Genomic DNA, 13,467 nt, shown 5'->3' on the forward strand with positions numbered 1-13,467 from the left:
GGAGAACTGAATCTCAGGGTGCTTTGATGGGAAATTAAATGGGTGTTTCATATTTCTGTATGTTCTGATGTGTGGGGAGGCACTGGGCCCTGGGGAGGTGGTGGGAGTACAAGGAAACAAGGCAGGTTCATCCTTCCAGCACATTCCCACCTCGGGGTGCCAACAGCCCTGAACTGTTCCTAACAGGAATCTGAGCCCGGGGAAGGTCCAGCCTCTCTCCCACTACAGGCACTTTGCAATCACCACGTACCATGTGAGGTAAATCCTGCAGCAAATTAAAATCCAGGAAAAAAGACAGGAATTTCCCAAGTTCCATTGAACAGCCCAAAGCTTCTTTCCAACAGCCAAAACCTGCTGCAAGCCTCACCACACACGGAGTGCAGGGCAAGGATGAAAAGCCACTGGACACACACGGGAAGCCACAAGATGAGAGTTCCAGGCAAGGCAGAGGGGCTCAGGCATTGCTTCAGCCCTACATTCAGTCTCCTTTGGCTCTGGGTGACAGCCAGCCTGTGTCCCCAAAGCTGCACCAACACAGCCTTTAGCACGGCCTGAGGCTGCAGCAGCTCCACACTCCAGGACAGGACACAGCTCCCCTGGACAGAGCGAGCAGCAGGAGCCACTGACCGTGTGCCCTGCCCAGTCACCCCCAAAGGGAGTCAAATCCCTGTGGAAGGAACAGACATCTCCCCAAAAACAAAGTTAAGCTGGAAATTTGATGAGAGGATGGGCACAGCCACTTACTTTTCATTGTTGGTCCCAGTCAGGGGAACACTGGACAGATCTCTTGATTTCTCCAAGCTGCTGTAGCTGGGAAAGTCCAGGCCAACAACCTGACACGTGGCTGGGTATAAACGCAGCATGGAGTGTTTGCAAGGCTCCATAGACAGCCCTGGAGCTGTCAGCTATGGAAAATAAACTTCTGTGCTATTTAAGGATATCTGTTGTGCTCTGATTCAGGGGTGGAGGGCTGCAGTGGTACCTAAAACGTTTCACTGGGAGGCAGAAGCAGCTCTTGGGAAGCAATGATCAGTCTGAATTTTCAAGTAATAATAGGAAATAGGTTTGGTGTTTCAGAGAATGAATGAGGAACTTGAGCAAAACTGCTAAAATAAAAGTTCCTGGACATCTGGAAAGAATTAGTCAGGAAGATGCTTGGGACAGGGAGCTCAGGCAAGTTCAGGAGACACCTACTGCAGATCCACAGGAGGAGGGAGGAGGGGGGAAAGGGCTGGGGGGAAAAGCAGGAAGGGAGGATTGAAATCAAAGCTCTGCAGGACGGGCAATGGAAACAGGCTCTGTCCACGTGCAGGACAGGCAGCCCCAGAGGGTCTGTGAGGGTTGGGGGATTGGGGCCACACCACACTGACAAAGAGCTCACCAGACAACTGCTCGTGCCTGTCCTTGCAGGGGCAGCCCAGGGCTGTGTGCTGAGCATGTCCCACGTAGGAAAGCTCCTCGTGCTGCAGGCCAGATGTGTCCCCACTCACTGCACGCCCATCACATCAGCAGAATTTGCCCCACCTTGGAGCAAAAGCTGTGCCAAAGTCACAAGCACTAGAAGAAACACTGAGCCAAGATTGGGGAGCAGAGCAAAAAAGCCAACTGACAGGTACTGGAGAATGTTTGCTGTGTTTTGGAGAAGGTAAGTACTCAGGAAAGCCACAAAGGAGTTCTGCTTCAGGCCAGGATGAAAGGCTCAAAGAATAAGCACAAAAACCATGGGGACTTGTGAAACCCATGCTTGGTTTATTAAATAAGTCACAAAGCTTTTTATCACATATTTCTGCCTCCGAGTCACTTTACACTTCAGTTCAGGTGCCAAATCTTTTGTCTTTTCCATAGCTGTGGACTCTTGTAATACACTCAGTTTTGAAATCTGTTTCAAATCCATGAGCTTACGCTGAAGCAAAGATCTGGGTTTGTTTTGGAAGTCTGGTGTTACCAGCAGCAGGTCCTCATTTCTAAGCAGAACTGCAAAGGCCCTGCCCAGCCCTATGGGAGGAAGCAAAACAACCATATACGAGTCAGGTGCTCCTTATAAATGTTTGTGGGCATTTGAATTTAGTAACTGAATTTAGTTTGTGCTTTTCCTGTAAGTGAAGAATAACTGTTTCCCAATGGAGCCAGCAGCAGGTAAAGCTGAAAATCAAAGTGTGAGCTTTGTGTTTCCTGACAATTTTCCTTTAACAAGGTAGCTCCAGCTGCTAACTGCATTTTATTGCATTCCTCAAAGACAGATCTCCATGGGAGAATACTTCAGGAGCTCTACTCCAAAAATAAAGGTACTTGGATTTATTTTTATGGTTACATTTATTTTTCCAGTTGCTCTCAGAGCCCTTAGTGCTGCCTTACCCACAGCCCCATTAAGGTACGGCACAGGCTGAAGTCCCTGGATACCATGATGATTTTTTGCCTTTTTATATACCTTTTATGTAATTCCTTAAGTCTGATAACTTAACATAGTCCTGGTATTCTGTTAAGCCAGAAAACCAAACATCCTAAAGGCCTTGAAGCAGAAAGCCCTTCACTATCTTGAAAAACCAAAGCCCCTCTAAAATACATCCTATAAAGTAAGATTAAGCCCATCCAAGAGGGAATATTTCAAGATGAGAAAATGACACGCTATACATTCAAGCCTCTCATTGAAGCATCTTTATTAGAAGTACTAATTTGCAAAATTTATAAAATTGTATATGCAATTAGGTGTACATTTCAGCCTACTCCACCTTGGTGAAGTGTTGCACCATAAGGATCCTTATTAAATACCGAGATAAAAACCCTTGATCCCTTAACCATGTCTGGCTCTTGATTTTAGGACCAAGGAGAAGGCATCACCCCGACCCCACATTTGGCTCCCCAGGCAGCAGCTGCTGCTCTCACTCCCCTCCCTCCTGTCCTGGCTCTCAGGAAGGTGCTGAAATGTGGCACAGACACATCCCTGTGCTGTGAGCAGGTGTGCCAGGCAAGGGGGAGCAGGAGTGGCCGTGTCACCTGCCTGACACGTGTGACCTGCAAGGCTGAGTGCCCACCCTGGCTCTGTTCACGGGGGAACACAAACCCCGGTGACTCCAGGGCAAATGCCATCTGCAGGGAGCTCTGCACACACCAGAACCACGTCCTGGTTAGGAATGGGGTCCCCAGGCTGACAGAACATCCAGACCTGCAGTGGAACAAGCCCAAAGCCGATCCCCATCCCAGTGCTGTGAGCAGAGACTCCTCACACCCTGCAGACAAACACAACTGATGATGGCCCATCCACCAGGAGCAGCACAGAGCAATTAATCACAGCAAAACTTCAATGAGCACCTCCTGCAGCCCCTGTCAGCCAGTCACACTCAGGGCATGGCCACTTTCAGTGCAGACAGCTCCCTCAGCACTTTTAGCAGGGCTGTTGTTAGCACAGACAGCAGGGGCCAAACATCTGTGAGAAGCAGAAGGGCCACCACGAACTGTGCTGAACATCTTCCAAGATTTAAATCCATTTTTTCATCCTGCAGCTGTCCCGAAGAGGGGCTGACAGAAGAGGGGTGTTGAAGGGTTGTATGGCGTGCACACATGCAAAGAATTCTGCACCAAGCTCACGGTGATCTGCTGGTTTGTGATGAGCACAGCACAGCCTGAGCAGGGATGACACCCCTGATTCACCCACCATGCTCCAAACCCTGTGCAAGGAGCTCAAGGCTGTCACCCCCACTCTGAGCCCTGCCAGGAGCAGAACCCCCCTCACTTGCACCCTGGGCAGGGCACCCAGTGCCAGGAGCAGGTTTTCTCAGCAGGTGCTTTTCTTTGCAATTAGAACTGTGTGAAGAACAGCAATTAGAACTCATGAAGCCTCTACCCCTGATGGGAGCAGTGGCAGCCCCAGCACTTTCCCACCCCTGGCACACCAGCAGAGCTGTTTGCAGTGCCCTCAGGTGGCTGTGACACACCAACGTGAGCACAAACACACTCACAATGTGTCTGATGCAATTCTTTATTGGCTTTCTCTGAGAGGCTGCAGCTCCTTAACAAATACATGTTTTAGAGACAAACACCCCTTTAATTCCCAGGAACATTCAGAGGATCAGTGCCACGGCCCACAAAAAGTGTCCCTGGACTGTCAGCAGCAGCTACCAGAGTGATATTTTAACACTGATTTCAGTGGTGACAGAGCAGCGTTCTGCAACACCCCTGAACACTGCCCCTGTCAGAACTCAGGCAGCTCCAGATTTACATTTTCAGATTTGCTTCCTTCCTCCTCCACACCCAGGTGGGGTGAATGCAAACACACAGCTCAAGGACATGAGGTGACCACTGTTTCAAAGCCCTAATCCAACATTTTCTTTATTTATCAGGACAGAGCCCAAGTATCTCTCAAGGCACCAGCCTGAAGGACTCTGTTACACTCATACATCTGTAGCACCTCACTTAAGTAAGTATCAACATTTTTTCCATGATGTAAAACATCCATGTCAGGAGAAGGAAAGGACAAATTCCACAGCTGGAGGTGACTCCCTTCTGTCCTCATGGTTTTTTTGGTTCAGCCTCTTCTTCAGAGACCAAAACCATTTCCACTTCAAAAATGGCACAGTTCAAGCACTTCATGCTGAGGAAAAGACTCAACTCCTTCAGCTTCCAAAAAGCACCAGGAGAGCTCCCTGAATTGCTGATCCCCTTTGCAGAACATGCCAGAAGTTGGTCAGTGCCAGTCCCTGCTGCCCTCTCAGGAGCCAGGTGAGCAGCTCACCTCCCGATGGTTCTCCACAAACAGCGACACCTTCAGGAGCGTATCTGAGACAGAGAGAAAACAACAGCCCTGTCAGCTTGAAGTGCTTTACCTGTGTTCTGTACTCCCCAAAATGTGTTTCTAAAGGCAATAAAAGAAAGTGTGGGTAAAACTGACTGAATGAAACGGGTCACTGAGGCCTTGTTCAGTGGGAGGGAGGGTGTTGTTTCCAGCTGTGCCCAGGTGTGATGGCATTTTCAACTGATGCTGACCAAGATCTCAGAGCAGGTCACAAAGCTCGACTGAGCAGGGTCACCACCCACCGCTGCCGAGAGCAGCACAGCCAGCACAGCCCTGTCCCCAGGGGACATCAGCACTGGGGAAAACCCCTCTGCTCTGTACACAGAACTACCTTGAACGACGCCATCTCCCTTGTAGCGCTCCAAAATCCTCTCCCAGGCCTGTGGGAGCGCTTCCACGTCCGCCAGGCTGTCCAAGCTGAGGCGCTGCAGGAGCAGTTTGCTCTCCAAGTACCTTCGTGCCCGCTAAGGACAACAAGGAGAAAACAGCCCCTTCCCCCCCTCAGCGCCGCCCAGAGACCCCCAGAGCAGGATACAGGTGCCGGTAGCAGCGTTCCACGTCCTGCAGCCCCTCCAACACGTCGGCCAGCGAGGGGCAGCGCGGGCCGCGCCGCAGAGCCGCCGCCAGCCCCAGCTCGGCCGGGCCGCGCTCCTCGTACAGCCGCAGCACGGCGGCACCGGCGGCGCCCACGGCGTCCCGCACGGCCCGCAGCTCCTCCCTGCCGGCACAGCGCCGTCAGCCGGGCCCTCGCCCCCCGCCCGCCCGGCCCCGGCCGCTCCTCCTCACCGCCGACCGCCCAGCTGCTCCAGCAGCGCCTCGGCCGCGCCGCGCTGCTTCCGCCACAGCCGCGCCCGCAGCTCCGGGAAGGCGCCCAGCGGCGTCGCGTCCCACCGCAGCCTCCGCACCGCCCGCATCTGCGCGGCCAGCGCGGCCAGCGCGCCCAGCAGCGGGGCCGAGGCCGCCAGAGCCGCCCGCGCCGCCTCGTCCGCCCGCGCCGCCGCCTCGGCCCAGCCCCGCAGCGCCGCCGCCATCGCCGCCACCGCCGCCATCACCGCGGGCGGCCCCGCCCCTGCCGCGTCATCAGCGCGCGCCGCGCCGCCATTGGCCGGCCGTGAGGGCGGTTGGTTCGAACGCGGCGCGCGCGCCCCAGCCCGCCATGGCGCCCGGCAGGAGGAAGGGCGGCCCCGGCGCCCGCGGCAGGAAACTCGCGGCGTTCCTCAAGGACTTCGACCGCGAGGGTGCCTCAGGGACCGGGACAGGGACCGGGATCGGGACAGGGACCGGGAGGGGGAGGCGGAGCGGGAGAGGGAGCGCGGCCGGCCGCGGCCCGCGGGCAGGGCTAACGGCGCGTGTCCCCGCAGTGAACCGGCGGCTGGAGCGGCTGAGGGCGGACGGGGAGTGCCTGGTGAAGGAGGTGGAGAACCTGTACGACATGGCCATCCTGCGGCTGCCCCTGGAGCTCCGCCAGATGAACTGGTTCGAGTACTACGGTGCGCAGCGGGGCCGGGGGTGGCTGGGCTGGGGGAGCGTTCCCCCGGGATAATAAAGCCCAAGGGGAATCAGGGGGCGGCTGGGATTGACCGTGCCTCGGATCCCCAGGGGCTGTCCGGGGCTGCTGCTCCTTTTCTCTCGGGCTGGAAACTGCTGACAGCTCTGCTGTGCTGTGTGAGCTGTCCCGGACGTGTCCTGATTTGTCTGAAATGTTTTCTTTCTAGCTAAACAAGGCAGTGGAAAGACGCTGGAGGAGGTGGCTATGGTAAGTTTCCAGCACAAACACAAACTGCTCCTCTTTACACACTGGAGCATCACAAGAGAAACAGTGACATCAATATTTTCATGAACGTTTCTTTAAAATTTAACTATAAGAGGTGCCAGACGTATCAGACCTTGGGTTTACGTGGTTCTGCTGCTCCCTGTTGATCTTTCCTTATCTGCAAAACTGAGAGCACATGCTCTTTGCAGTAAAGGAAAGCATTTCCAAGCTGGCTGAGCAGCAGGGCACACCTGCAGCTGCCAGCCAGGCCCTGAGGGGTGCAGAGATGCATGAAAGGGCCCAGTTTGAGCACACCAGCAAATGGGGAGCTGATCTGGCTGTAAAATCATTGGGGGTTTGCTCTACAACTTTGACCTACAAGAACTTTGGGCTGCCAACAATCCCAGCGGTGCCACGAGTGTTTTTGATTTTAGGCAGACTTGGAGATAGCAGAAATAGACAAGCTGACAGCAGGAGTTATCAATGGCCCCTTTGACATTGTCAAGAAAGGTGAGTTTAAGCACTGTGGTGTGATTGGTGAGATGGAAGCATGCTGTGGTTATTTAATGTGAATAAATAATTAAATTCTTGCTCATGTCCCTCAGTATGTTTAAACCAGGAAAAACAATCCTGCATTTATCCCTGGTACCTGCTGTACCTCTAATTAATTTCATTAAAACATCCCAAATAATCCAAAGTAGTGCTCTGCCAACCATTAGGATTGCATTGGAATTTGGATTTCTGAAGCAAATACTGCTTGTAGGTGTTTCCCTCCCCTGCTAAATAAGAATTTCAAATTATTATTTACCTATTGAACACTTTCTCTTTCTAGTGGATAAATGCAAAAGGAATGTTGAAGCCATTGAGGAAGCAGAGCCTTCATCACTTCCTCTGCCAAAGAAATCCAGAGTTGACAGCCAGTGTCCTCCAGAGACAGAGGCTGAGAACGTGAATCCAAGAACTGCCAAGGTGAACAGCTCTTCTCTGGGGTGACATTATTTAGGATATAAATTCCTGACTCAGCTGGTGACTCAGGATGCTCTGAGGGGGGCTTCAAAGAGCTGTTGCTCCCCAGGGAATTCTAGCAGTGGGGGAAGGTCCCAAAGGTTTGGATGGTGTTTGTTCTGGGCTCTGGTGCCCAGAAAGGGGCTGAGCCAAACATTTTGTGTGGACTCAGCTGTCCCACGGGAGGGAATGAACTGATCTAGTGAGTGATGTGTGCTTCAGGTGAAGGTATCTGCCAAAAAACCACCCGTGGCCAGAAGACCCCCCTCGGCGAGAGTGAAGCGCATGAGCAAGAGGTAACGGGGGTGTCCCTGTCTCATCTCTGGAAATGGAGAATGAGGGTGTAAATGTAAATTTCTCTCTTTGGTGGGGGAAAGAGTTGTGCCATGCTGCAGGGAGAAACTGATGTGAGTGAAAGATGGGCAACTGCCTGTGCTGTGAGAGCAAGCTGTGCCCAGTTTTGGGGGTCACTGGTTAGGAATAACCCTTGGGTTTAGTGGTAGTCACCTTCTTCAAGCCTTTGATAAGTGGCTGTACATTTGTTAAAGGTCATTTTACGAGCAGATGTTTATTTCCCTTCAACAGAGCGAGCAAAAACAGCTTCATCACTCCAGCTACTGGAAAAATGGTTGATCTCTGTGCTCGGGGAGGCACCTCCATGATCACACCCAGATTCGATTCCAGGTTTGTTCACAGAGAAAACAAACAGAGAAAAAACCATTTCCCTTCCTCCTCTGACACAACCTCTCTTTCCAACACAACCTTTAGTGGCTGTTTGGAGCTGAAAGCAAAGGCTCGAGCTGGAAGTGCTGTGAGCAAACCCCTCTGAGTGTTGTCTTGTCATTGCAGGGTGTTCAAGACGCCGGGGCTGCGCACGCCGGCGCTCAACGAGCGCGTTTACACCATCTCTGCCAACGGCAGCCCCCTGGCCGACAGCGGGGACGCCGTCCTCACCCTGCCCCTCGGAGGGGGAGAGGTAATCCTGCCCCTTCCCCTGCTCGGGCAGGGCTGCAGGGCTGGGCTCTGAAAACAAAAGATAAATGAACTGCCCTGTGCTTTGTGCAAGGGAGAAAATGGCCTAGGGTAGAGCAGGGCAGATCTGGGAGAAAGCATTGAGCAGGGGAGTTGTGTGCTGGAATAGGAAAGCAACTGCAGAGTGATGGAATGTCAGGGTTGGAGGGGACCTCTGGGCATCACCTGGTTCAACCCCCACCAAGGCACTTGGGTCAAGCCTTCAGTCAATGGAGACAGGCAAGAAAAGGCTGAGCAGGCACCTCCTGGTGCCTCACCAGCTTTGGTTCAGCCACTCTTGTCTCTTTAGCCACTGTGGTTTATCGGGGGCTTGGTTGAGCTTAAAAAGAGCCTTTCAGCCAGAGGTGGGACCTTTTCAAGCTGGCTGAAACAGGAATAGGAGGACGTTTCACTGTGCATTCACTTTAAAACATTTAAAGCAGCAGTAGAGTCAGTGGAGTGGGTTTGATGCTGGCCAAATGCCAGTGCAGCTGTTAAAAAAAATCATTCACTCACTGGCTTTTGCCCCCCCTTGCCAAAAATCAAGCTGTTTAAAGCCACCACACCCAGTAATACATGAATGCACTGCAGGAAAGGTGTGAGATGAGCTTCTGTTCCAGCTGAATGTAGTTCTCTGCCTGTCTATACTTAATTCTTAATCTCTTTTTTTTTTTTTTTAATTTAACTTTCTTGCTGCCTCCAGCTGCTGCAGCTGACCAGACAGAAAACCTGAGATTTGACTTTGTTTCCACAGAGCATACGTTTGACAGCAAAGGATTTGACCAAGAAGAATTTTCTTCAGCTGAACCCCAAGGCCCGAGGGCTCATGAAGAAGCTGTCAGTAAGTCTGGGTGTTTTTGTCAGCCTGGAGCTGTAAGGCAGTGCTGTCCCTCTGTCAGGGGACTGTTAAGCTGCAAGACAAACTCCTTATTTCCCCCTGGCCCCTTGTCTTGAATTTTGGCTGATGTCAGAGGTGGAAAAGCAGGATCTGATCACATCTGGCTGAACACACAGTGGGGAAAAGCTCTGAAAAACAAACTGCTCCTTGAGGCTGGAGCTGCAGGTGGTTGTGGCTGTACCAGTGTCTCTGAGTACTGACTGATTCCTCTTTCCTTTCAGGTTTGTCTTGCACAGGCTTGCAACGAGGCAAAAATACCTCTAGATGGAAGTCAGTGAGCAATGACATCCCTCTGTAAATACATTTTACATTTAGGACTGCTACCTTCATTTAGTTCTTGCTCTAATTTGTATCTTCCTTTCATTGATCTACAGAATGGAAGCTAGGAACTAGTTATTCTATCTGTAATATGTAATGAGATGAAAATAAATTGAACTTTTTTTTTTAATATGGAGAGAAAAAACATTCCTTATTTTTTTATTTCCTTTAAGGTTGAAATCATGACACTGTTCTCTTGGGCTTGCAGATTAGCAAGTGAGCAGAAAGCCTGATGATTGGCATGTGAAGAGCTATGTTCAGAGTAAAGAATTCTGCTTCTCTAACTTCATCTAGAATTTTCTTTTTCTAGACATAAGCCTGTTTCTTTGCTAGCTGGTGCACTGTCCTTTCCAAAGGTGCCTCTTTGTCCTTGATTTAAGCCTCTTTATGGGGCTATAAACAACGATGTTGAGACTTTGAAATCTATTCTATATTTGAAAAGTTCTACTTTTGGCTGTCACCAGGGCTGGAGAAAGCAGAAATGTCCTCTTAAAATCCAGTGGGAGGAAGCAGAGCCTACAGGATGCAGCTTCAGAGCGATTTCAGCCTTGTTTCTGATGAGAGAAGGGAATAAATTGTCTATCTCAGAAAATTACTGCCCACAAGCCCCCCAGCTTTGCACTCCCCCCACCCAGAAGGGTGAGGAGGATTAGACAGAACTCTAATTCTAATTTTAACATTGCACACAGACACCAAAATCCCAGGCACCCTCCCTTGTCCCCCCAGGGGAATTCAGCAGCTCCTGTCAGGGCTCCTGTGCTGAGCCGTGTCCCTGTCAGGGCTCTGTCAGGGTCACACAGCCCACAGCAGCTTTCCAGGAAAGAAAATCCCTGCAGAGTACAAACCCTGCTGCTGGGGCAGAGTTCAGGGCTGTGCTGAGCAGTGACATCTTCCCCCTGCAGCCCCCCAGAGTTCCTGTGCTAGCTCAGATCCTAGAGGGCTTTTTTCAGAGAAAAGGCAAAAGATTCCAAAAGAGGCTCTAACCCCCAGATGCAGTTCAAGACATTTATTCTAAATGGTTTCCAGAGGGGAGAGAGACAGAATGAGGAAGAAGAGGGCCTTATCTAGGCTCCTGCTAAGGAGAGAGAGTTGGAACTCAGCCAATAGGGTCAGAAAGGGGAAGAAGGGTTAAACTGCGTGGTTACAGACTCCAGGGCTCTCTGGGGAGGGACAAACCATTCCCCAGAGAAATACAACAGGGCAGCCAACAGGCTTCATACACCATTCGAATTTAATTCCTTTGCTGTGGGGAGTAGTAACTGGAGATGTCAATAATGTCTCAGCTGCTGTTGCTGAGTCCTGAGCAGGACTGGGATCTGATTACAGCCCCAAACTGAACACAGTGCCCTGGGCATGCTGCTCCTGTGTATTTCATTCTTTCCCAAATTAAAAAAAAAAAAGAATTTTCTTCCTGCTTACCCCTGCAATAGTCAGAGAGCCCTGAGGCAGGATGGAGGGGTCAGCGAGCAGTGGCAGCTCGCAGATCCAGGTCTCTCCCTGTCCCCCTGCAGCAGAGCTGGGGCTGTGGTGCAGAGGGGCTGGAGCAGGCTGTGCTTGCTGCAAAGCTGATCTCCCCCGAGGGTGTCCTTGTGGCCAGCCCGGAGCTGAGGCCTGATGGCGCTTGATTGATGGGATCTGAGTCCTCCTCTCTCAATGTCACTCGGCTGCCTCTGCTGACTGCAAATGAAGGCACAAGGAGCAGGGCAGGAATCGATGCCAAATGGAAGGTGCAGCTGGGAATTGTCTGTCTGGAGTGTGGGCAGAGAGCCCCGGCCAGGGCAGCGCTGGGTGAACAGCTCAGGCTGCTCAGACACTCCTGCTTTGCCTTTGTGTTCCTTCATTAGTGCTCAGAAAGGTGATGGCATGCAGCTCCCAGGAATCTGCTGGGCAAAGAAACCCTGCCAGGAGCTGCCAGCACTGGGCTCTGTCTGGCCCAGCAGCTCCTGCAGAGCAAAATGTGCCAGAGCAGGACAGAGAGCCGGAGCAGGGCGACTTCACAGCCCAGCCTGGAGAGACAGGAGCACATGGAAACACAGTGGGGAGCAGAGCTCTCAGAGACCACCACGACTGCCAGGTATCAGGGAATCCTGACCAGGCCTTTCTGTGCCTTTTTTTGTGCCTTTCCATGCCTTGTTTCGCCTTGGCACAATGGGAACCCCCAGGTGGTGCAGCACGTTCCCCAGCCCAGCACCTTCAGCCCTCAGCGTGAGGGGAGGCTGAGAGAGCTGAGACTGATCAGGAGCTGCAGCTCAGCCCTGAGCACTGGAATGATTTGTTCATGAGTGCCCAATTCCCTGGTACCTGAGCACCCCAACAGAGTCTGGGTGAAGGCCTGGTAGCAGTGTCTGACAAAATGGGAATTTGCTGGAGTTTTTCTAAAGGAGCTGCTGTCCTGGGGACTATGACTGAGGCCTGGAGAGGCTGGTCCTGTCCCCATGGCTCCCCTCTGGTGTCACCAGGGCTCGGGGTTGGCAGGATGTGCCAGCATAGCCCCAGCACATTGCCTCAGCCTTGCTGTGAGAAGAGAGATCCTGGACAGAACAGCAGTTTTTGCTTCTGCTCTTCCACCTGCCACCTTCTGGATGTTCCCAGGGTGGGGGAGAGTGAAGCACCCCTCACACCTGCCATGCTTGAACGGGGCCATTCCCTCCTGTCCCATGGCTTGAGGAGTGACAGTGGCTCTGCAAGGTGGGACCAGAGCTGCCTCCAGGGACACAAGTGACAAATCACCCATGGCATTGTCGAGGGGAGCAGGCACACGCAGTGATGGGGCTGTAATGAATTAAGTGCTGCTCACACTGATGCAGGAGTGCTGTAAGGAATGTGTTGTGAGGAGCAGGACACGGGTGTGATGAATATTGTCCATCAGCTGTGATAAAAAGCCTATCATCCCAATACATATTTTCAAAAACTAATTTAAGGCTGAAAGAGATTATTAAAAATGAGAAGAGGAAATTGTCTGGGATATATTTAGAGTCCCTTGCTAGGTAAGATGAATTCCAGAAGTCAAAATACTGCCTGTGGGGTGAAAAGGATCGATGCTGATGTTGTGGTGGCTCGTGATAAGAAGACAGGGCTGAGGCAATTCTCCTGCTAGGAGAGAGTGTCTGGGGAAGGAGAGCCCTTGCCTGGGACTGGTGTGCCAGGGGCTGCTGTGCTGGGCTCCAGCAGGGACACAGAGCAGGGACACAGTGCAGGGACAGTCCTGGAGCTGTCAGCCCTCCCCCAGAGAGTGCAGCAGGTCTCTGCCCCCAGCCCAGGGTCTGGCTGGTCCCTTCTCACCTCTGTTTCCTTCCTGAGCCTGTGGCCCTTTGCAGCTGGGTGCTGGGGACACGAGCTGGTTAAGGATCCTTCAGAGGAAGAACACTTCTGCAGAATGGGGTTTACGAGCAGCCATGCCTGGAGATGCTCAGGAGAGACCCCCCAGAGCTGGTGCTGGGTGGGGTCAGGCTGTGTCCCTCTGCATTTCATTCTCTGGCATTAAGAACACACGTCCCGAGTGCAGTGCCAGCATGGTGTGAGGAGATGAGCATGGCCAGCCTGCAACCTGCCATGCCCCGGACCTCTGGAGAGCTGAGTTTGGATCCTGGCTGTTTCCTCACTCATTTATCTCCCTCTGCTGTTCTCGATGACAAGATCATTAGAAACCCGGCTGCTGTTGCTGAGCTCTTCCTCCTGAGCTGTGTGTAACCG

At 52.3% G+C, this 13,467-nt stretch overlaps 2 protein-coding genes across 2 annotated transcripts; one reads left to right on the plus strand and one right to left on the minus strand.

Annotated features, from left to right (window-relative positions):
• Positions 1 to 3,962: 3,962 nt before the first annotated feature.
• On the minus strand, positions 3,963 to 5,876 carry AIRIM (AFG2 interacting ribosome maturation factor). The gene is made up of 4 exons (XM_063418968.1): positions 5,576 to 5,876; positions 5,325 to 5,507; positions 5,121 to 5,242; positions 3,963 to 4,773 (listed from the first exon to the last, which is right to left on the minus strand). Exons 1-4 carry the CDS (start codon positions 5,836 to 5,838, stop codon positions 4,706 to 4,708), a joined length of 636 nt encoding a protein of 211 aa, XP_063275038.1. The 5' UTR covers positions 5,839 to 5,876; the 3' UTR covers positions 3,963 to 4,705.
• Positions 5,877 to 5,886: 10 nt separating this feature from the next.
• Positions 5,887 to 9,904, plus strand: CDCA8 (cell division cycle associated 8). Its single transcript, XM_063418967.1, has 10 exons — positions 5,887 to 6,027; positions 6,151 to 6,279; positions 6,505 to 6,545; positions 6,977 to 7,052; positions 7,375 to 7,511; positions 7,770 to 7,843; positions 8,133 to 8,231; positions 8,397 to 8,523; positions 9,313 to 9,399; positions 9,678 to 9,904. The coding sequence occupies exons 1-10, from the start codon at positions 5,946 to 5,948 to the stop codon at positions 9,732 to 9,734; spliced, it is 909 nt and encodes a 302-aa protein (XP_063275037.1). The 5' UTR covers positions 5,887 to 5,945; the 3' UTR covers positions 9,735 to 9,904.
• The last annotated feature ends 3,563 nt before the right edge of the window (positions 9,905 to 13,467 follow it).

The sequence above is a fragment of the Prinia subflava genome, chromosome 24 (genome assembly GCF_021018805.1).
Source record: "Prinia subflava isolate CZ2003 ecotype Zambia chromosome 24, Cam_Psub_1.2, whole genome shotgun sequence".
NCBI classification, from domain to species: Eukaryota; Metazoa; Chordata; class Aves; order Passeriformes; family Cisticolidae; genus Prinia; species Prinia subflava.

What these genes read in the sequence shown, in the direction of transcription:
- AIRIM (XM_063418968.1), bottom strand. Translation starts at nt 5,838, where the DNA reads ATGGCGGCGGTGGCGGCGATGGCGGCGGCGCTGCGGGGCTGGGCCGAG. An exon ending in GAGCAGCTGGGCGGTCGGCG is followed by an intron (nt 5,508 to 5,575) that starts GTGAGGAGGAGC and finishes CTGTGCCGGCAG; the next exon opens with GGAGGAGCTGCGGGCCGTGC. An exon ending in GGGAGATGGCGTCGTTCAAG is followed by an intron (nt 4,774 to 5,120) that starts GTAGTTCTGTGT and finishes TCTCTGTCTCAG; the next exon opens with ATACGCTCCTGAAGGTGTCG.
- CDCA8 (XM_063418967.1), top strand. Translation starts at nt 5,946, where the DNA reads ATGGCGCCCGGCAGGAGGAAGGGCGGCCCCGGCGCCCGCGGCAGGAAA. An exon ending in CTTTGACATTGTCAAGAAAG is followed by an intron (nt 7,053 to 7,374) that starts GTGAGTTTAAGC and finishes TTCTCTTTCTAG; the next exon opens with TGGATAAATGCAAAAGGAAT. An exon ending in TGAATCCAAGAACTGCCAAG is followed by an intron (nt 7,512 to 7,769) that starts GTGAACAGCTCT and finishes TGTGTGCTTCAG; the next exon opens with GTGAAGGTATCTGCCAAAAA.